The 24,373-nt window shown below is 44.6% G+C and overlaps 1 protein-coding gene across 1 annotated transcript in view; it reads right to left on the minus strand.

Moving 5' to 3' along the window:
- Positions 1-24,373, minus strand: part of ANAPC1 (anaphase promoting complex subunit 1) — a gene marked incomplete at both ends in the record, with an annotated part of 56,999 nt that overhangs the window by 16,308 nt on the left and 16,318 nt on the right. Inside the window, 8 exon segments of the mRNA XM_078769481.1 lie at positions 4,281-4,398; positions 4,810-4,896; positions 5,095-5,294; positions 6,248-6,298; positions 8,777-8,867; positions 9,045-9,130; positions 9,302-9,376; positions 10,720-10,798. Coding sequence (XP_078625607.1) covers positions 4,281-4,398; positions 4,810-4,896; positions 5,095-5,294; positions 6,248-6,298; positions 8,777-8,867; positions 9,045-9,130; positions 9,302-9,376; positions 10,720-10,798 — 787 coding nt within the window.

A 24,373-nucleotide genomic window follows, 5' to 3' on the forward strand; every position in this document is an offset into this window, starting at 1 on the left:
GTCGGGTGGAATCGGGTAAACTGTGCGAACACGGCGGCCATTCCGCTCGGCCCATCATAACATCTTAATCAGCCGTGTCCGTAACAATATATGTATGTATATATATATATATATATATATATATATATAGTATATATATAGTGCGTATATATATATATATATATATATATATATATATATATATATATACACATATATAGTGTATATATATATATATATATATATATATATATATATATATATATATATATATATATATATATATATATATATATATATATATCAGTCACTATGCGACCTTCATATCATCAGTGGAGAACCGCCAGCAAGGTGTCCCATACATCAATCCGTAATGACGCACTGCTAGATGGTTCCTCTGGAACTTTGCAGGCAAGGCGGACGTGCATGGCGATGACGTCATGTTGTCCGCTCATTAGGTTGGAGAACCAGATTACAGATACCATTATATATATATATATATATATATATAGATATATATATGTATATATATACGTATACGTATATATATATATATATATATATATATATATATATATATATATATATATATATATATATATATATATATATATATATATATATATATATATATATATATATATATATATATATATACATACATATATATATATACATACATATATATACATACATACATATATATATATACATACATACATACACAGTACATTCAGAAAGTATTCAGACCCCTTCACGTTTTTCACATTTTGTTATGTTGCAGCCTTATGCTGAAATCGTTTAAATTCATTCTTTCCCTCATCAATCTACACTCAATACTCCATCATGACAAAGCGAAAACAGGAATTTAGAAAGTTTTGCAAATTTATTAAAAAGAAAAAACTGAAATATCACATTGACATAAGTATGCATACCCTTTGTTACGACACTTTAAATTTAGCTCAGGTGCCTCCCATTTCCCTTGATCATCTTTGAGATGTTTCTCCACCTTGATTGGAGTCCACCTGTGGTAAATTCAATTGATTGGACATGATTTGGAAAGGCACACACCTGTCTATATAAGGTCTCACAACTGACAATGCATATCAGAGCAAAAACCAAGCCATGAGGTCGAAGAAACTGCCTGCAGAGCTCAGGGACAGGATTGTGTCGAAGCACAGATCTGGGGAAGCCTACAAAAAAAATTCTTCTGCATTGAAGGTTCCCAAGAGCACAGTGGCCTCCATAATTCTTAAATGGAAGAAGTTTGGAACAACCAGGACTCTTCCTAGAACTGGCCGCCTGGCCAAACTGAGCAATCGGGGGAGAAGGGCCTTGGAAGGGCTGCACCGAGTGGACTCGGTGACCTCGGACAAAGAACTTTTATAAGGACATGGGTTGAATCCCTGTTTGAGAGAATGCCAACCCCCTCCCCGCCATCTCTCCAACTCACAATCCCACGAGATATGCAGAAAGGACGATCCAAAACCAATTATCTTCTTTTTGATTCGTATATAAACATTAAAAGTAAATAATGACCTCGGCCAAAGTTCAAACGACGTGGGTTTAATCTCTCCATGAGAGAATTCCACATGGCTATTTGGGCGGTGTACAAGCTAACAGATCGTTGTCTCCATCGATCTTGCCAAGGCCGTAACACCTATCGGCTCAAAATCTTTTTAACTGTTGACATGGTAGTTTTTACAATGAAGGAAACACGTTTGGGAGTACAAACTACATTGCGATTGTGACAGCTCTGAGGCGTCTTTCGCTTCGCATCAAATTAATCATTACATTCATTCATTCATTTAATGATCATTATGCTCATTCTTACGCTCATTAAACGTTCATTAAACATGAAACGTTCATTGAACGATTATGATAATAAAAACGAAAAACATTACGAAATTACGTTCACACCGTCACATCAAACACTACCGTGAACACAGACATCGTCACAATGAAAACATCGTCACAATGAAAACATCGTCACAAACGTTACATTACGTAATTCAAATCGTGAACACATCGAATATTGGAGAGCCCATTGCCCAAATTTGAAACACGATGGAATAATATTTACCGATATGAACAGTGATGTGGCTTTTATTGAAATTCTACAAATTCTGTTTAGATTTTGATGATTTGCGTGTGATATGATTTAACGGATATTAATCGTTTAAAATAAAAAAAGCCTTCAATTTCTGATATTTTGCCTTTTCATTTGGGCTTCCCAATTGAAGCCCCGCCCATAAGGCACAACACAGTTGGTGTCGGTCAAATCCAGAAAAACAGTACTTCTGAAATTTTTGTGTTTCAAAAAGTGTAGGCTTGATGTTATGATAAAATTTGCATCACTCGCAATGTAATTAAACAAGACAGAAACACATTAAAAGCTTTCACTCCCATTTTATATTGTGTACCCTCCTCCCCCACCCTTCAACTTCGCCACAGTGAGAGCCTGCCAAAGTTTATTGGATATTTATATTCGACTTTGAAGTAAAACTGTTCTATCTTGTCTATGATTACCTCCACCACCGAAGGTGGACAGACTTTATGATTCACCTCTGTCTGTCTATGAGCAGGATATCTTTAAAAGTTGTGAATGGATTCGGACGAAACTTGGTGGACAGGTTGGGAGTGCGACATGGATGAATTAATAATATTTTGGTGAAGATCCAGGTGCAATTATTTTTAAGTGATTCTTCAACATTGAGAGATAGGACCAAAAACGATCTGTAGCACGATATCTCAAAAAGTTATGGACAGATTCAGACAAAATTTAGTGTGCAGGTTGGGTGCCAGGTTGGGTACCAGAAACACAATCAAATTTTAAACTTCACATTCTTATAACTAGCAACGGTACCCGCCCTATGGGCGGGGCTTCAATTGGTAAGCCCAAATGAAAAGGCAAAACATCAGAAATTGAAGGTTTTTTTTATTTTAAACGATTCATATAAACATCCATTGAATCATATCACACGCAAATCATCAAAATCTAAACAGTATCTTACTATAATTCACCAAATGTCCCACAGTGATCGATACACTATGATCGTGATGATCGTGATCGATAATCGTGTTCACAATCGCTATGTCGTATGTACTTCCAATACGTGTTTCCTTCAGTTGAAATGGGTTAGAATTCTCTCAAGCAGGGATTCAACCCGTGTCCTTATAAAAGGTCTTTGTCCGAGGTCACCGAGTCCGAACGGTGCAGCTGTGCAGCGATCGGTGCAGCCGTTTGTGCGGCACCCGGGAAAACAACATCGTCACAATGAAAACATCGTCACAATGAAAACATCGTCACAATGAAAACATCGTCACAATCAACGTTATGCGAACGCGAATGTTATGCGGGAGTCCAAACCTGAGAATGCTGGAGACTAAAGCTGAAATATTCACCAAATGTCCCACAGTGATCAATACACTATGATCGTGATGATCGTGATCGTGAATCATGATCGATAATAGTGATCGATAAAATAGTGTTCACAATCGCTATGTCGTATGTACTCCCGATACGTGTTTCCTTCAGTTGAAATGGGTTAGAATTCTCTCAAGCAGGGATTCAACCCGTGTCCTTATAAAAGGTCTTTGTCCGAGGTCACTGAGTTCGATCGGTGCAGCCGTGCAGTGATCGGTGCAGCCGTTTGTGCGGCACCCGGGAAAGCAACATCGTCACAATGAGAACAATGAACGTTATGCGAACGCGAATGTTATGCGGGAGTCCAATGGAGAATTGATGATGGAGACTGAATGCTGTCACTGAGAATGATGAGATGGAGATCACTGAGATCACTGAGATCAATCAGACATCACTGAGAATGATGGAGGCTAAAGCTGAAATTGGGAAAACTAAATCGCCTATTTTACTCCTGGAGATCTCAGGATTATCCACCCAAAATATCGTTGAGATCGCTTCAGCAGTTTTTACGGTACCTTCGAACAGACAGACGGACGGACATTTGGTGAATTATAGTGAGATGAAAAATACACGATTGAGCAGCAAATGCAACTAGAGTGAGTTTCCCAGTGCGTATTTTTTGTTGTGCAAAATGAACCCAAGCATGTGTGCTATATCACAGGTGTGTTTCACAGGCAGCCGACATTGCCAATGGACATTACCAAAAGCTGTTTGGCTCTATCTTTGGAGGTAGTGCTAGTCATGTATTGTGAGTGGCCTAGGAGATCGATCGTGTTTTCCAATCCAAAAATGATGGAAACTTGTAACTAAAAGGCAGAAAACAATCACCAGCATTTTATAGATTTCATCAAAAAGGCCCAAGAAGAAGTCTTACCTTATAGGTGACAGCAACAGGTGCGTAGCAGGGTACTCCTGTATCAACGTTGACAGGGATGAGAAGGCGTGGCTCACATGCAAGAACATACAGGTGCCGAAGGGCCTGCAGGTGGTACCTGCACAAAAGGAGGTGGTAGGTTTGTTCACGATATGGGTAAGAAGAGGAATTCAGTACCAATGGCAAGTTTAACAATAAGTTTAGCAGATTAGGATAGAATAAATTAAACAACAAATGTGGGATTTTCTCTGTCAATTATATGACTGTGAAGGTGGAGAGGGCCTGCATAAGTGCCACAAATAATCAAATGATGATACAATAATAAGAAGAACATTTGTATTAAAATTCTGCAACAGACATGCACTTATACAAGGGCTGCATGCCATCCTGAAGGACCATCATTTAAATGTCCACGAAAAAGGTCCAAATACCTCCAAAATTCCAGGCCAAGCCCTTACAACTCCCCAAACTACAATAATATTGACAGCAAACAGAGGATAAACCCGAAAAACACAATCAACTTCATAACCTGTTGTCCTTGCTTTGTGCTGGGAACTGTGGATAAAGGGCGCATAGCAGGGCGGCAATTGAAGAATTGGATGTACTCAAGCTATATCTGCACAAACCACAGTGAATGTAGTGAAGAAGAGCAACAGCAAAAACTATGCAAGGAAAAATGCAAATCTTCAAAAGTTTTTTTTTTTTTTTTTTAACCAAAGAGAAGTTAAATGAAAAAAATTTAAACTAAAATATCGTCACAAGAGAAAAAGAAAGATTGCAGGAGTTGGGGGAGAAAAAGAAACGTGGAACAAACCTGCCACCACCAAGGAAGAGGAATCCCAGAGCCATGTGTGTGGCCATGTGGGTACCGTAATTAACCTCGCCTTCCGTGCGCCTGTGCACGAAGCGGCATAGTTGCAGCACTTCGAGCTGCCCCGTGCTGGCCACCACCAAGGAAAGAGAGAGCAGCACCAGTGCCAGACAAGATTCTAGTGTGTAGCGTCCTGGATCCAACTGGCACAATAATATTTTGTAAGCCAAGGTTCTGCAGAGTCATTACTTTGTGTTATGTGATAGGTCTACAAAACCAGACTTTGTGGCATAATGGATATATCGGCCGCTCTGAGTCTGGGAGGTCGGTGATTCGAACCCCAGCCAGGCTATACCAAAGACTAAAGATTGTGCGTGCTGCTTCCTTGCTCGGCACGTTTTAAAAGGATACAGCAGAGCCAAACAACCATTTGTTGCTAACCATAGTGACACACTACACACTACACAGGCTGTTTTAGCATCGCTGTCTGCCAATCTAAAATAAGTGACTGGTCAATTACCTGGAACATATCTTTCAACAATTAAACTCTCAGTCTAACCCTTGATAATAATTGGCTGTTTATGACCCAATCACATCACTCACCCATAATTGGAGGGAGCAACCACTCAGCTCTCACCGAATCAATTATCTCCAGGTGGTTAGGACATACATAATTAACCCCATGGTCTTCCAGCCAAAGAAAGCTGCCTAGAGGAGTCAAAATTGTTACACAAGTAAAGCCCTTTGCTGTTTCAAACCCTACCTGGGTTCCTATACAGCTGCAGACATTCTCAAGTAGCACGACTCGCCTAGAAGTGATGAAACCGGTCCGGAGGCTGAGGGGGCATGGAGCATTAGGATTCTTATGTAAGTGCTACTTGTGGATGTCTGCAACTGTCGAAGAACCCGGATAAGGGGGGGTTTGTGTGGCTTTATTTGGTTGCATTATGCAGCTTTCCTTGGCTGGAAGAGAAGGGGGATGGAGGGAGTGGGTTGGGGCGGATGGGTGGGGGGAAGGGGGAAGGGGGAAGGGAAGGGGAAAGGTGGGAAGGTTAATTATATACGACGTGTGTGTTTTTCTGCCTCCACCATAGCTCCAATAGACACTGCTTCTCAAACATATGGAAGAGGGATATAAATGCATAAGCTTACACACCAGATCGATTGAATTCACAACCACCTTCAGGAACCTCTTGGTGTATTTGTGCTGAAAGCAAAAAAGAACAACATTGTGCCAGAAAATTTTCAAAACACATGCAAGCATATTGAAAACAGGATCACATCAATGAAAACAAAATAATGCAATGTAGACGAGATGGATTTATGGAAAAAGGCCATGTATAAGCTTCCAGGTGCATTTTTCGTGAAAAGTTGGGAACCTCGCTTTTTAACATAATGAGGGTATGCTGAATTTGATTAACCGGGTTCCAAAGCCGAATTTTGCCCTGTGCTTTTTCTGGTCTTCATCAATGATCTCTCCGACTCTCTGGAAAATCCTCTATCTCTTTGCTGATGACTCCACTCTCTGCCGCTCCATTCCTCATCCCTCAGATCGACAGTCTGCAGCCTCCTCACTCTCTGCAGACCTGGACAAAATCACAGAATGGTCAAACAAGTTGAACATGTCTTTCAATCCGAACAAATCTCACACTCTTACTATGTCTCTCCAAAAAGACTGACTGGACAACCCTCCCATCTACTTTCTCAACAATCCTCTCCAAGAAGTTCTGTCGCTCAAGCTTTTGGGTCTCACTATCTGCCATGATCTTTCCTGGGAAAACCACATTTCCAAGCTGGCCTCCAAAGCCAGTCGCCGACTGGGCATCCTCCGTCATGCGAAGTCCTTCCTTGGCACACCTGAGCTCCTCATCACATACAAGGCTTTCATCCACAGCTCAATGGAATACTGTTCTCCCCTCTGGGCCGGTGCTCCTGCCTCACACCTAGCTCGGCTTCACGCTGTTGAAACCAAAGCTTTCAGAATCATTGGAATCTCCCACGATGAAGCTAACTCCGAGGGCCTTTCACTCACTCACCACAAGCAAGTTGGTGGTCTTTCTGTCTTCTACCGACTTCTCTCCGGCCTTGCTCCCCAGCTCTCTCTGTGCTCTGTCCCCCAAATATTCCTACAGGTCGCACAAGATCTGCCAGCAACCCTCTTATGGTTAAACTGCCAAAATCAAGACTCTCTGCTCACCTTCACTCTTTCATTCCTCTTTTCTCCCGCCTCTGGAACAAACTCCCCCACTCTCTTCAATCCCACTCCTCCATCCAGGTCTTTAAAACAGCTGTTTACCACCATCTCTTGTCTTCTCCCATCCAAAACCTTGATCTTTTCTACCCCCGCTAATTCACCCCAGATCCACTTTTTTTAAATTCCAACTTCTTTCCTGGAAGTCCTTGCAGTGTCCATGTGTTTTATACTTCTCCCACCTCCCCCCAAGCCTTCTCCCTCCCACAAATCTCTGTCCCTGCTCTCAAATGTTGTGTTTGTGTCCTTCCCCCACTCTCCCCATCTTGTCTACCGCTCCCCTCATTATATGTTTTATGTGTCGGTTTGACTTTTTGTGTGATTAATGTTAGCTCTTTCACGTCTCGACCTTATATACCAAAAATAAAAAAATAAAAAAATAAGCATCTTCCATGTATCACGCATTAAACAGCTATGTATTCATGCACGTGTAACCCATCCCCCACCTCACCATTCAACATTTGTTGTTTTTTGCGGGCATATTCGTGCTTGGCTTCGACATTTGCGGTCCTCTGGTACTTGTATTTATGGTTTATGCAAGCGTATTCGCGGTTTTTCACACGATTTTTGATTTTCCCTGATTAATCACGAATTGTCGGGATCCAATTGCCCGTTTCCATTGATGCAATGCCCCAACATTCGCAGCATTTTCCAGGAATGTATTCCCCACAAATATCAGGGTCTGACTGTGTTATGTGTGTGTATGTATATATGTATGTATATATATATATATATATATTATATATATATATCTGTGCAGTGTCTGTGTTGTCCCTGAACTACTTTCTCAAACTTTTGTGAAATCGTACCAAACTTCTGGTATGCACATATCTCTCCCGGCGGGATGTCCTAAGGGTATTTTTTTTTTTTTTTAAACACACACACACGCACGCACGCACGCACGCACACACACACACACACACACACACACACACACACACACACACACACACACACACACACACACACACTCTCTCTCTTTATCTACCCCAGATGGGGGTTGGGGGGAGGGGCAGGAAAGAAAACAAGTTGTTAAGGCATTCATGTCCTATCAAGAAGGACCTAACTTTACCTTAAGAGCTGGCCAGTTTCGTGAAATACAGACATAAATTTGGGCTCTAAGAAGCTTACGTGGTATAACACTCATTAGAAATTCCACAAGATCCTTCACATACAAAGCAAAAGCTAATGGAAGGGCTGTCTTAATGACTGGAGATGGTATGCTTCGATGTGCAGCACCCTGTCTGCGCAACACCATTGGTGCTGTCAAATTGGTGAGCAGAGAGAAACAGCACCGTTGGTGTAAGATGTTAAAATCAAGTGGATTCAAAAAAATTGCACATCAATAGCGAGCAGAGAGCAATGATTGAGCTGTCATGCCCTTAGATTAGGCCTGTAATAATATTAAGATGATGATGCGAGTGTCTAAAGTACCAGGCATTTCACAGCCAGTGCGTTTCCAGAGCCGGCAAACCTCAGACCCATTGCCAAGCAGGCTCCAGCCACGATGTGGCAGTGTGCTTGGCTGCAGACAGAGCAGGGAAAACAAAGCAGAAGCGTATGGCACGATCTGTTTGATAAAACACTTTTTAAAGTAAACAATGACAGGACTGCTGCCAGAAGTCTGGAAATTCCACTTTAATAAATGTTTGTCATTGCGGTTTCATGAATGTACAACATGAAATAGTGAACTGCATCATACCACATTGTCTGAAGGTCTACGTCGCGGTCGGCAGCAATTGATACTGCCTTGTCAAGCTTCAGGCCTAAGCCATATGGCTTCACGATCTGTGTGGTACAACAGCATTGCAGAGAGGTGTTCAAAGGGTCACAAGCTCATTTCCAATTATCAAAGCAGTTTTTTGTGGTTTCTGAAATGAACAACGTGCTGAATGGATGCAGCGTTGGTGGTACGTGGTTTCAGGTGAGGGTGGTTCTTGGCTAGGATGGACAAGTCACCTCAGGAATGTTGCTGCAAATCCATTCCTCTGTCGGTGCAATTTCATCCCACAAAATGAGCCCCTTCGCCAGAATCTATAGAAGGCAAGATACAAATGAGGATATTGATCCAATTTTAACAACTTGCTTTGCATCTTTTCATTGCCCCCATTGCGTTCATTCATCTGGAAAACTACAATATCTGAGGGTTTGCTCCATAATCTCTGGGTGTGGAAAGGCCAGACATGCACTGGCTCTCCTTCCCAGAGCCCCCCCCCCCACCCCTAAACCCCAATACACAATTAACTTGCGAAAATGCATATGAATAAATCTTTTGCATTTCTAATTGCAGATTTATTCTTGCATGAGAAAGGCGAATCTGATGCTGATTGCATATTCTCATTGTTATACACCTTTCACAGGATATACACTCCAATAATTGCACATTATAACGTGTAATATGGATCATGTGATGTCATACTATGGAAGAACCACCTTTAGAGGCCATTTTTCCCCGCAGGGTGGGGGTTGGCCTTTTTCGGGGACCGTGGTCCCCTTTTTGAAGCAATGTTTTACGGCCGGATGCTCTTCCTGCCACCAACCCTGTTAGTCGCCTCTTGCGACACACAGGGAATTACCAGTGAACTGGTACTCAATTTGCCGACCTCGGAAGGATGACAGGCTGAGTCAACCCCCTGGCGTTAATTCAACGATCAACCGGGATTCGAACCCAGGATCCTAGGATCCCAAGCTGGCACCCTAACCGCTAAACCAACACCAGGCTGTATGTCATACTATGATCATTAGAATTTAGAATTTCATTTTCCGTGCTTTCAGTTTACCAAATGTACAAACAAGTTACTTCAGGTGAATGTTTTGTGCAATTTTGATGCTACAAACAGAGACGTTAAATATATCCGACAATCCTACTCACGACATCTTAATTTACTCCAAACTCATCCTTATATTCTGTTCAGCAGAGTCAAAAGTCGACTTTTCTCAAATCATTCACCCTGCTTATGACATATAAATTTACTTCCAATTATGGCTATATAGTTTGGGGATGATACATGAATGGCGAGAGAGAGACAGAGGGAAAACATAAAATGGAAAGAGACATAGACAGACACCGTCTTTTTATTTACATAGATGATATTTCCAGAAAATAGAGTTGGTTTGCTGGCATCTTTTGGATCTTCTTCCATGAAAATTTCAGAAGGCTTGTCCCAAATATTCACAAACACCATGCGATTTAAAAAGAGTGCTGCACAAAAAGTGACTTAGTGACATTAGACTTCATTTTGCTATCTTCATTTTTTTTTTCTTCTTCTTCTTCAAGAAGAGAGTTTTAACCAGAAATTCATTGCATCATTTTTGAATAGCGGTTCAAGAACAAAAGGTGAAGAAACACGGCAGTATACCTTATGCATCTGACTTACCCTGAGCAACAAGAAGTCAGGCTTCACAAAGTCCAACAAATACTGAGTAGTAGGTGCTTCCATCCACCTGGCAATGGACCTTTAGTGCAGGGTAAAATAAAACATTATTATATACAGCACAACGTTTCCACATTTGTTCTTGTGCTACAGTTGAGCAGTAAACGGACATGCAAGTAGAAAATGAAAGTACAAAAAAGGTAATTAAATATTTCAACATGTGGACGTGCGCACGCACACGCACACACACTCCATCAGTCTCTAACCTGCCTGTGGTAAACGAGAAGCAAATTTTTGTGACAAATGTAAATATATGTGTACTGTATATATTGTTACATTTGTGGGGGTAAGCATGAAACAACTTAAGAAAGTTCAGAATGTGTAGATTAGCATGTACAGAGTGTCGCGAAGAAGAAGAAGAACCCATCTCAATGTAACCAAGTAGGGAATCTGTATAGAACAATAGCCTATATGTGTTTCCATATGAAGGGTGGAGCTATGCTAATTGGGTATGGCTTAAGGAATAACTCCCTAGTGTGTAGTTGCCTTTGGTGATGTCTCCCTATGTTGTTTCATTACAAATAAAAAAAAGCCATGCCACAAACGCTCATTCACTCATGGCGCCACTCGGGCCGACAGAAACAGCATTTGCCGATCGGCACATAAATCCCGCCTCATGACCACCAACGTCATCTGAACATTCCCGAACAGAGATTGGACTCTGCCCCCCCCCCCCCATGACTCGTAGCGAGGAGGCCACGCCTTCCTGACTGGTTAAGAAGCCATGGAGCGATTGAGGAGTGCTCGGTGATTGGACAGAGTGTGACGTCATCGTGGAAAATTTGAGAGCTAAAGGAAAAAAAAGACGCGTCTCGCTATCTTGCCCTCTCTCTCGTTCTGGCTCTCGTCAAGTGGATGTTGTTGTCTCGGGTGCGCTGGTGAGGAGACGTGTCAGGGCTTTGGGACTTTTGCAACGTGGAAGGATGGGGTGTTGGTTGACAGTGGTGCTCTGTGGAGAAGGAGGGGGGCGCGAGCGAAACAAAGAGATCCTGCCTGCTTGCCTCATGCCAGCGGCTAGCTATGGGCGTGATTCCGCGCCATCTTGTGCGCTTCCCGCGCGGTGACACTGGTTCGACAACCAGCGGGCCCGACCAGCCATTTGGGGGTGTAAAGCTAAGTACCGGCCGGCAATAAGCAAAATATCATTTATTTTTACTTTCGTTTTCCCCTGGTGTGGATACGAGTCTGAATGGAGACATCTCAAGTTAGGAAATAGTTTTTACCTCAACATTCTTATTGTCTATGCATTTATTTTCATTAAATCATTATTTGTGACTTTCAATGCTGGTCTTGTTTCGTTTCTTTGTTTGTGGGTTTGGATTAACCCTGTGTGTCCCCGATTGGATAAGGCTTGGACCTTCCCGAGCGCACCAAAGATAATCCAGCCAAGGTTTGGAGTTGAACCCCGTTTCGGTCATTCGTCCTCTTGGGGTCTTGACTATATGTATATGTATGTATGTATGTATGTATGTATGTATGTATGTATGTATGTATATACATATATATATATATATATATATATATATATATATATATATATATATATATATATATATATATATATATATATATATATATATCTTACTATAATTCACCAAATGTCCGTCCGTCTGTCCGTTCGTTCGTTCGAAGGTACCGCAAAAACGACTGAACCGATCGCAACGATATTTTGGGTGGTTAATCCTGGGATCCCCTGGAGTAAAATAGGCTATATTGTTTTTCCAATTTCAGCTTTAGTCTCCAGCATTCTCAGGTTTGGACTCCCGCATAACATTCGCGTTCGCATAACGTTCATTGTGACGATGTTGTTTTCCCGGGTGCCGCACAAACGGCTGCACCGATCGCTGCACAGCTGCACCGATCGGACTCGGTGACCTCGGACAAAGACCTTTTATAAGGACACGGCTTGAATCCCTGCTTGAGAGAATTCCAACTCCCTCCCCGCCATCACGGCCGTCTCCCCAACTCACAATCCCACGAGATATGCGGAAAGGATGACCCAAAACCAATATAAACATGATTAAACATCATTCGTATATAAACATCATTAAAAGTAAATAATGATCTCGGCCAAAGTTCAAACGGCGTTTAATATCGACATGAGAGAATTCCACATAGCTATTTGGGCGGTGTATACGCTAACGGATCACTGTCTCCATTGATCTTTCCAAGGCCGTAACACCTATCGGCTCAAAATCCTTTTAACTGTTGATTTGGTAGTTTTTACAATGAAGGAAACACATATCAGGAGTACATACGACATCGGGAGTACTAACTGCACGCGTCTTCAGTATCAAACTTAAATCTCTCATGGCGGATCTGAAGAGCGGAATGCTTGGAGAAGTGGTGGGCTACTTCGGCATGAAGGAGGATCAGAAATGTGGAGTCCCACACTGCCACATCCTGCTGATACTTGCTCCAGCATGACATTATTTTCCCGGGTGCCGCACAAGCGGCTACACCGATCGAGATTTAACGGATGTTTATATAAATCGTTTAAAAAAAAAAAAGCCTTCAATTTCTGATATTTAGCCTTTTCATTTGCCATTTGGGCCAAAAATTGAAGCCCGACCCATAGGGCAGGTACCGTAGCTAGTATATATAAAATACAAGTACAGTATATAAAACAGAGTATTGCATGTATGGCCGTTAATTACTTGATTGATCGACACCAACATTTCAGGGTATACTCAGGGTTCATACTTACTGTTTGTTTCCTATGAAATATATTTCATATATATATATATATATATATGTATACTGAAACGCAAAAGAAACTTACCACCTTTGAAACCTTTAAATATCAACAATAACACTGCGTGTAGTAAATGTGTGAACTTATTTGTGGACAATAGTGTCCTCACTGTCAGACAAAACGGTCACGGATGGTCAATTGAACCTTCAATGGTCACTTCATAGCACAGCTGTTGAACAGCCGTTTTGACCGTCAGTGATTAGCCAAGGGGTACGGGATGATTTTAATGAGCTGCACGTGATGTCTTGATATTGGCTTTAAAAAGGCCAGTGCAAAATGGGCATTTTGACCGAAAAATTTGACCATTTTGACCAACTTCAAAAAGACCGAAAACGCAAAAGAAACTTACCACCTTTGAAACCTTTAAATACCCAGAACTGAGACCTGAGACCACCCAGAACTGAGAACCTTTCAGCATGACAACGCTCGTCCCCATGCTGCTCGCTTTACCACTGCATTTCTCCAAGGCGAGAACATCAACACCATGCAGTGGCCTGCACTCTCCCCTGACCTGAATCCCATGGAGCACCTGTGGGATGAGCTTGGGAGACACGTAGTTGGCAGGGCCAGGACATGGGCAGAGCTGCTTCAGACATTGAGGACTGAGTGGGACAGAATCCAGCAGCAATCCATCCAAAGACTGGTAGGCAGTATACGCCGACGATGCACTGCCTGTATCCAAAACAATGGTGGCCACACACGCTATTGAAAGGGGACTGACATTACACCCTGTGCTGTTCTGTACTGTAGAACAAACTGATGAGATGGTGTATCTTGGTCAAAAACTTGACATGTCATCAATAAAATGCCAATGTTTCAATTAGCAATTGTTGGTTTGTTTTATTTTGAACTGTTACAATTTTATTACATTTCAAACAAGTGGTAAGTTTCTTTTGCGTTTTCGGTCTTTTTGAAGTTGGTCAAAATGGTCAAAATGGTCAAATTTTTCGGTCAAAATGCCCATTTTGCACTGGCCTTTTTAAAGCCAATATCAAGACATCACGTGCAGCTCATTAAAATCATCCCGTACCCCTTGGCTAATCACTGACAGTCAAAACGGCTGTTCAACAGCTGTGCTATGAAGTGACCATTGAAGGTTCAAGTGACCATCCGTGACCATTTTGTCTGACAGTGAGGACACTATTGTCCACAAATAAGTTCACACATTTACTACACGCAGTGTTATTGTTGATATTTAAAGGTTTCAAAGGTGGTCAGTTTCTTTTGCGTTTTCGGTCTTTTTGAAGTTGGTCGAAATGGTCAAATTTTTCGGTCAAAATGCCCATTTTGCATTGGCCTTTTTAAAGCCAATATCAAGACATCACGTGCAGCTCATTAAAATCATCCCGTACCCCTTGGCTAATCACTGACAGTCAAAACGGCTGTTCAACAGCTGTGCTATGAAGTGACCATTGAAGGTTCAAGTGACCATCCGTGACCGTTTTGTCTGACAGTGAGGACACTATTGTCCACAAATAAGTTCACACATTTACTACACGTAGTGTTATTGTTGATATTTAAAGGTTTCAAAGGTGGTAAGTTTCTTTTGCGTTTCAGTATATATATATATTGTTGCGGTTTTATGCCACCCTTCTTCCCCTTACCAAGTGGGGATTAATCCCCTTGTTCTTTTTGGGCTTGGCGGAACCGAGGCTTGACACGTCCCTTCCGGGCAAACGCAGAGTAGGGTCTCGGGACCAGTTCTCGCTCGTACCTAATTCCCTGCACCGCCCCGGAAGCGAGGAAGCAAGCCTCGCACGAGCCACGTGTGGTTTGAGTACGCCGAGCGGATTGAGTACCACGTGGTACCTTTATCGCATCTTTAAACGATGTGGTTCTAAAAACCGAATCCCCATTGACCACTCTGCGGTGCCCCTGAATTTGGGTCTCACTCCCCAATTTTTCGATCTGTGTCCTTGCACAATTTCGGGGCTGGGTCGTGTGGCTCCACTAGCAGGTCTACTAACTGCGCACCTCCGCCACTGAAGTCGCCACCCGAGCTTACCTGCTCCTGCGACTACCTAAACTGGGGAAGGCCCCTCCTGGCTCTTTACCCCTCTGATGCCCTCCTTGGCATTGGGCTACCCGGGTCCTTCCCTTGGATCCTCGGGCCCCACTGAACAACTCACAACTACTCTAACGGGCTCCGAGAGCCTACCTGCGGCCTCACCTGGCCGACAAACTACCAGTGGCGGAGTGCCCGAATAACCATACTCACCAATTAAACCACACGCCCAGCCATTCCATATACTCATGCACCCTCCAAAGCACTACTTGGCCACTACCTGCACCACAGGTGTCAATATCCAAACAATTTACCTAAGCCCACCCACTACCTGACTTTAAACTACCCACCACGGGCATTCGCGAATGGGTTCCACTCTTCCCCCATTCAGTCCTTCGCACCATGCACTCCACACCACTCATTCCACACCAAGCATTCCACACCTTTTATTCCCACACCATTTATTCCACATTCCAATTATTTCACACACCTTTCGTCTCGCACACCAAATATCCGGCACACCTCTTGTGCTCACATTCCTCTTTCCACTTGCACACCATGCAAGTCAATTCACACTACTTCCCATACACCTCAACACAATTCCTCATACACACAGCATCATTTAGCTAGCTGCTTTTCCCCTAAAATTCGTGCTTTCCCGTCATCCCTTTACACTAAGCACACCCGCATCATTTTCATCCATCTAATCTCTCTGCGTCCCCACTATATAGTACAAATGTCACTACTTAACTCTCAGGTCTCTACAGTCACCTAATTTCCCTAACAATTATCCAAGCCCTCCCTCGACTAGCTTCGGTGCCCCATGGATGTAACCATCGCTGGCCCCCCCATGTGCATGTCACTGCCATCCCCCTAAAGTTTAGGGCCTAAACTAATGCTCATGGGCCCCGGGTGAGGAATGGTAAAACTACCATTCCCCCATGCAGGGTACCATTCCCTAACACTATTGCTATTCGTCCACTACACTGGAGCCTCTTCGTGCGGAAATACGTCGTCATGGCTCGACCTCGAGAGGCCAAGCGATCCGTGCGGGTGGTTGGTCTACTGTAGGTTGGGTCCGTCCAGCATTTTCGATCCAGGGGAGGAGGCATGGAAGGGCCGAGGTTCAGAGCTCCATCTCTACGTGGGGCCTCGCGGTCCCACGCACGATGGCCCAACCGCCCACGGTCGGAGCACCGCACCCGCCAGGGGGCGCGGCTCCGAACTCTCCTACCTCCCCTTGAACTTTGCCGATCGCCTTTCCCACCACGGCGCGGCACCAACCATACAGGGCGAGGGCCGGCACGAATCGTGCACGGCGGTCCTTGTGACACGGCCGTGGCATCGATCCCCGCCGGTTCCTGCCGGACACAACTCACCGAGGGCTCACGTCTGCTATCCGTCGTGCTAAACGCTACCCCGGTCTGTGTCGATGCTTGAGCCGCGTTCTCACCACACGCGACCCATTCCACAATCGCACACCGAGGCGTCCCAGCGCCTCCCAGACACTCCATACATTCTGCAACCGCACTCTCCTGTGCACACTCTTCTCTTACACACTCGGGTGCACACCACCCAGGCGCACTCACGCCCCTCACACACTTCATTATACACTTTTCCTCCACACACTCCTTTACCGCACACTTCTCTGTTACACACTCCGTAACACAATCGGCCATCGCACACCCTTGCACACACCCTGGCGCAGACTCTTCGTTACGTACTCCGTAACGTCCACGGGTGTGCACTCTCCTGGTACACACCCAATAACACGCTCTGGTGTGCACTCCTTCGCACACTCTCCTGTAACACACTCTTCTCCGACACACTCTTCCCGCACACATTCCGGTGTGCATTCTCTCTCACTCTCCTCAGCCATCGCACACTCTGTAACACACTGTCCTGTTACACACTCGTGTTCCGGTGCACACTTCTCTCTCACACGCGCACCAGTCGTCCTCGCACACCGCACACTGGACCTTCCACAACCGCCCGGGTTTCGTCCATGTCCCAAGCGCGCAAAAACCATTTTCCTGCCAAACACACTCGCGCCATTATATCTCACCTTGGGGACTTTCTTCTCCGGCGACACCACCTGCAAACTTTTATTGGGGTTAGCAAGCACGTCATCACAGTGCAAATGCAGACTTTGTGCAAATCCCATTTCTTCTCTCTGTGCTATACTTTCCGACTCTGCCGTCTCTTCGGCCCCAAATGTGCCTTCAATTTCCCTTACTTCGACTCTAATTATTTCTTATTCTACCTCGACGACCGCCTGCGCGCATGCATTTTCCCTGTCCAATTCGGCGACCGTCGGTTCTTTTACACCCCGCGTCGCGATTTCTATGCTCCCAGTCAACTTGGCTGCGCTCTGCCCTACCTCGCTGTCCAAGCGCTCCTCACACCGCGTTAAGTCGTCGTGTCCCATTGCAACCTTCCCGCTCAACATGCGTCCAATGTCCTCCCCCAATTTTTTCATATCACCCCTGGATTCCTCCCTCATTTTTTTTTATGGCCTTTCCCATTGGAGATTTGGCCCATATGTTTATTGCCCTTCTGGATTCCTCAGTCACGTTTCCACACCTCAATTTTTCCATTTGTGCGTCAAAGTATACTTTCCATTCAGTCGAGGACATCCCAATGTAAAACCCGGTTTGCACAGCGGGCTTGGCTGCCGCTGCCACGTGCGAGGTGCCGCCATTTTCTTTGCCAGCTGCCGCACCCTTATCAGCTTCCACCACTACCAACTGTCTCTCTCGGTCCTGGGTTATCAATTTTTTCTTATCTACCCCCACCGGCATTTGACCGTCTTGACTAGCCATGGTACGAGTATACAATTTGAGATTTTTTTTTTTTTAACTAAACTTTGGTCGCTCGTAATTTTGGGGCCAATTCGTCCAAAATTTTTTTGTTAGGGTTCCAAATCCCACTCCCGGACACCAATTGTTACGGCCAATATGTACAATTGGTGTCCAAAATTTTGTCCAAAAATTTTGTCGCAGGTTCCAAATCCCCACTCCTGACACCAAATGTTACGGTTCTATGCCGCCCTTCTTCCTCTTACCAAGGGGGGGATTAATCCCCTTGTTCTTTCTGGGCTTGGCGGAACCGAGGCTTGACACGTCCCTTCCGGGCAAACGCAGAGTAGGGTCTCGGGACCAATTCTCGCTCGTACCTAATTCCCTGCGCCGCCCCGGAAGCGAGGAAGCAAGCCTCGCACGAGCCACGTGTGGTTTGAGTACGCCGAGCGGATTGAGTACCACGTGGTCCGTGCAGTCTTAGTTAGTGGAACCCGATTTGAGCGGTTCTATTCGTACTACGCTTAGCCAATGAAGAAACCACAGGAACGATCGAATGGAAGAAAGGAAGAACACAGGTTTAATTATTCCCACACGTATGTACAATGATCGGGGACGCAGAGACACAGAGCAGCCTTAGTCAATCTTATCTTATTCCCCGGACTCGGGCCCGTCACACTCACAAAGGGAATTGCAGATGGGTAGATGTTCAGCCAACGCGTCGACGTGGTCGCCCAGAGACGGCCCCCGTCCGGCTCTCCACGGTCCCCGCACGTCCCGCGAAGATGGCAGCAGGCGATGGCAGGAACTCGTAGCGTGTCGCCCGAACAAAGGCAGATAATGAGGTGGCACGGCAAATGCTGGACTCTCAGCGCGGCTGGCGATTACTCAGCCGTTCTCACTCGTGCGGCTTAACGCGTCGTATATCGATCGGCCTCAAACTCAACCGAGCGTCACTTATAAAAGCGCGTATTTCGGTTCACGCGCGTCTGGCTGCGCCCGCGTATCTTGCACAGTTCTCTGATGCTGACAACTCCTCTTCCTCGATCCCTCCAAGTTGGTCAGTGCGCGCGAGTTCTCCCTGGGCAAGTCCTTTGTTCATCAGCTTTCCCGCGCTAGTCCTGTTCAACGAGTCCTTTGGTGCAAGTCCCTCACTTCAGTCCTTTCGAGGGCTTTGTGCAGCGGGTTATATAGCTACGCCCCCGAACATTCTGGAACCCCCTCTAACCTTCTAACCACGCCTTGTGACGCAACGCCGCCGCCACCACCTGAGCCCTGATTGGCGGCTCATGCTTACCGTCAGCGCTTCTGCCGCTCCGCCCCGACCCTCCTAGCCTGCCTCGTGTTAATTCCCCCAAAATGAACCAAAGTTAGCGCAAAGGGGCATGAGGCTAGGGTAGCTGGAAAGTCGGTAGAAGTAGGGCCTATTCTCCTGACTCTACTCAATGCAGAACTAACATAGAAGGACTAAGCTTACAAATACTAAGACATAACTATACTATCACGAGGCTACATGTTGCTTGTGTGACTAACTATGAGGGGGAAATTTTAACCTTTATTAAACTCACTGTACAAACTCAAAACCGCAACAATATATATATATATATATATATATATATATAAATATATATATATATATATATTTTGACTTTTTTCAGATTTATCATAGGTGGTATTATTTAGGTTATTTCCCCCATTGTGGCAGGGCAAAGAAGAGCACTGCCGCCCGGAGGGCAAATGTACCCGCTAATGTAAATATGTTAAATGCATACCTATACGTATACAGATAATGGCCAAAAAAAAAAATGGAAACATCAATGTAGTCACTTAATATCACGTTGAACCACTATGTGCGGCCAGTTGAGTGTGTATGTGCCATGGCATAAAGTCCATCAGCATCTGGAATTCTGCAGGAGGGATGCGGCATTATTCTTCCAAGATAAAGTCAATCAACTCACACCTGCTTGATGGTGATGGAAAACGCTGTCTCAGGCATTGTTCCAGAACACCCCATAAATGCTCGATTGGGTTCAGATCTGGTGACTGAGAAGGCCATGACATATGGATAACATCAGTATCATTCTCATCAAACCATTGGGATCTACACGTGCTCTGCGGAAGGGGGCAATGCCATCCTGGAAGACACCTCTCCCAGCAGGAAAGAAATGCTGCAACATGGGGTGAAGATAATCACTCAGTAAAATTAAGTAGCTATTGGCATTGACTTTGCCTTCTGAGGGAATGACCAAATAACGCCAGGAAAATGCACCCACAACATTACAGAATCACCAGAACCCTTCACTGTAAAGTTATTTAGGTTGGCGTCGCACGTGTACTCATCCATTTATAAAGTACATGGTGATGGATGATCCATCTGACCATATCACCTTTCTCCACTGTTCAATAGTCCATTGCCTGTGCATTTTGCACCACTGGACTCTCAACGTGCATTGGCGGGTGTGATGAGTGGTTTGCGCACTGCCATCCGACTATGGCCATGGTTCTTAACCTGGGTTCGACCGAACCCCAGGGGTTCAGTGAGCCAGTCTCAGGGGTTCGGTGGAGGTCCTCCGAAACGCATTGCAATTATTATTATTTTTTTTTTAAAGTTTTGTATCAATTTTGAATATATGTGTCATTACGCTTATTATTAATCCTCCCGGTGTGTACCCCGGTTTAGAATAGGTACACCGTATCCCTGCGCATCGTAAGAGGCGACTAAGGGTTGGCGTCAGGAAGGGCATCCGGCCATAAAAGCATTGCCTCAAACAGGGACCCATGATTGTCAGGGGGCCCGCAGGGCTAACCCCCGCTCTAGCAGGGAAAATGGCCTTAAAACGATCATTCATTCATTCCTTCATTAATATTGTTATTATTTTGCTATGTATGTTACGAACAAATGGAAATGTTATTTGTAATTGTATTCCCATCCCATTCATGGTTTCTCTGGTCTGTGTTTAAGATAAGTTGTTTCACACCGACTGTAGTAAGTTGAATCAATGAGCAACTTGCTAATTATTCTGTTGATGGTGCTTACCTGCTTACTTACTTACTGGATTTTGGACTTTGCAGGTGTTCGGAAATTCCAGTGAATAGCCTCGATTAGCTTGGCGTGTGTCATTGGTCGCGCCTTACTTTGGAGTTACTGAGTAATTGAAAAGTAAGTTGGAAATGTTTGTGGATATGCAGGGCGGGTTCAAAGTTATATTAAAGTCAAAAGTGGCTGGTGATTATAAAATATGATTGAATTACTCAGAAAATTAGGTGGAGGTGATATAACTCCTTTGGTCGCAATTCAAAACTAACAATTCGCAGTTTTCTATGTAATATTATAATGGGATTTGAGGTGACATAGAGTTGAGTAGATAATAAATCCTGTCATCGTAACTATAAGTTATGTTTTCTTCATTAAAATTTCTCAGTTTTCAGAGGGGTACCGATTTGTTCCTTTTTTAAGCATGTTCCTTTTAAAATTTTTGTCATATAATTATTTGCCCGAACTCAATTAACATCAGTTTGTTACTTTTTTTTTTTTTGCAAAATGTCGAGCAAAAAAAGGAAGTAGTCGGAGGATTACGGGTGGTACGGGTTCACGTGTTTGACCGAACGGGACGGAAGTCAGCGTCCTCAATGTATGCTTTGCAATGTCAAGTTGAGCAACTCCAGCCTAGCACCAGCAAAACTAGGGGAACACTTCAAAAAACTGCACGGAGAGGGGCAGTACAAAGACGCAACGCTGGATGAATTCAAATTGAAGAGAGTCCGATTCGACGCAAGTGCTACCTTGCCCACTCTCGGCTTCGTTCCAATTGACAAACCGATCCTCTCTGCGGCGTATGAAGTTGCGTACCTGATCGCAAAGCAGGGCAAACCACACACCGTTGGCGAGACACTCATCAAACCGGCCGCGTTGAAGATGGCCAACATCATGCTGGGAAAAACTGCTGAAAACAAGTTGTCTCTCGTTCCACTCTCAAATTATACCATCAGATGCAAAATCGACGACATGAGCGACGACATCCTCGCCCAGGTAGTTGCAGATTTAGTCGCGAGCCTGACGAAATTCAGCCTTCAACTCGACGAGACCACCGATGTTTCGAATTTGAGCCAGCTCATCTTATTTGTGCGTTATGTCAAAGGAGACGAGATCAAGGAAGACTTTCTGTTCTGCAAGCCTCTCACAATAACGACGAAGGCAGCTGACGTGAAGAAGCTTGTGGACGACTTCTTCAGAAGCAACGGCCTCTCGTGGAACATGGTGTCCTGCAGTTTACTCGGACGGAGCTCCAGCAATGCTGGGATGCAGCTCCGGTTTTGGAGCGCTGGTGAAGGGCATCTACCACACATCATCGTCACGCACTGCGTCCTGCACAGACACACGCTGGCATCAAAAACCCTGCCTCCAAAACTGGCCAATGTTCTGAAAATCGGCGTTGAAACTTTGAATTGCGTGCGAAGCCGTGCTCTGAATCATCGCATCTTCAAAGAGCTGTGCAATGAAATCGGCTCTGAATTCGAAGTCCTTCTCTACCACTCTAACGTTCAATGGTTATCAAGAGGGAAGGTAGTGAGCCGGGTTTTTGCCTTGCGTGTAGAATTAGCCCTGTTTTTGCGAGAACACCAGCATTGCCATGCAATGCACTTCCAAGAGTCAGAGTTCATCCTCGCTTTGGCGTACTTGGCTGACATCTTCGACGCACTCAATCATCTCAATTGCCAGATGCAGGGCGGTGGAGTGAATGTCATCGAATCTGAAGAAAAGCTGAGGGCTTTACGAAAGAAGTTACCGTAGTGGAGGTGGCAAACAGAGAATGACAACTTCACGAACTTTTCGCTGCTGGACGAGTGCATGAGCGGGATCGAAGATGAGTCTGAAGTTGGAGGCACTGCTGTACCGGGAAAGCTGAAGCAAGCGATTGCCACGCACTTGGATGAGCTGGGAAAGTCATTCGACGGCTACTTCCCCGACCAAGAGCAATACCCAGCATGGGTGCGGCAGCCGTTTACTTTTGACGTTGCAACGGCAGATGTCAATGACCAATACCTCGACGACCTCATCGAACTTCAGCAGAGCCAGACTCAACAACAACTCTTCGACACAACAATGCTCTCAACGTTTTGGTGCCGCCAAATGGAAGGGTATCCTCACATCGCTAAAATTGCCCTTGAGATCCTCACGCCGTTCGTTACAACGTATCTCTGCGAGCATGCGTTTTCGAAACTGGTGTACATTAAAACAAAGAAAAGGAGCAGGCTTGCATGCGAAAATGATTTGAGGGTGGCCCTTGCCAAAACAAAACCACGCATTTCCCAGATCGCCTCCCGAAAAGAAGAACAGAAAACGCATTAAGATGCAATTCTTATTAATTTTTTTGGTCAAATTTGAGGGGTTCTGCGAGTGTTCGGTGGGTTTCGTTAGGGCTCGGCGCCTTTAAAAAGGTTAAGAACCACTGGACTATGGTATCCTGCTCTGTGGAGTCCTCGGTGGACCGTTTTTGATGAAAATGGCTGCTTGTGCCCCAGGTTTAAATTTAGTCAATCGATCTGCCGTTTTTCACCTGCTTTGCCTTGCACTTAAAATTAATGAATGGATATCATGATCCTGGAGGATCCACTGCTGCCCACTATTGCCCTTTGCTGATGTATTTCCTTCCGAGTTCCATGCCGACCTCACCTTAGACACCGTTGCTCGTGAAACATCAGCAAGTTGAGCTGTCTTTGTCACTGAAGCTCCAGCCAAATGCGCCCCAACAATCACCCCTCTGTCCAAGTCACTGAGGTCTCCTCTTGCAGCCATGCTAGCCATAATTACAGGAAACCAGGCCTATGCAGCATTTTTATACATGACCCTAAGCAAGCTGGGATGTTATTTGTTTAAATGACACATGGGCCACACCTGTGTGGAAGCCATTGCTTTCAATTATACATGGTGTCCCTCATTTACCCAGGTGTTTCCATTTTTTTTGTCCACTACCTGTATGTATATCAATACAATTGCAAAGAAATGCATTAAACATATTCGAAGTTAGGAGGCCCCAA

This window comes from Myxine glutinosa, unplaced genomic scaffold (assembly GCF_964187855.1).
Source record: "Myxine glutinosa unplaced genomic scaffold, kmMyxGlut1.1 SCAFFOLD_2712, whole genome shotgun sequence".
NCBI lineage: Eukaryota > Metazoa > Chordata > Myxini > Myxiniformes > Myxinidae > Myxine > Myxine glutinosa.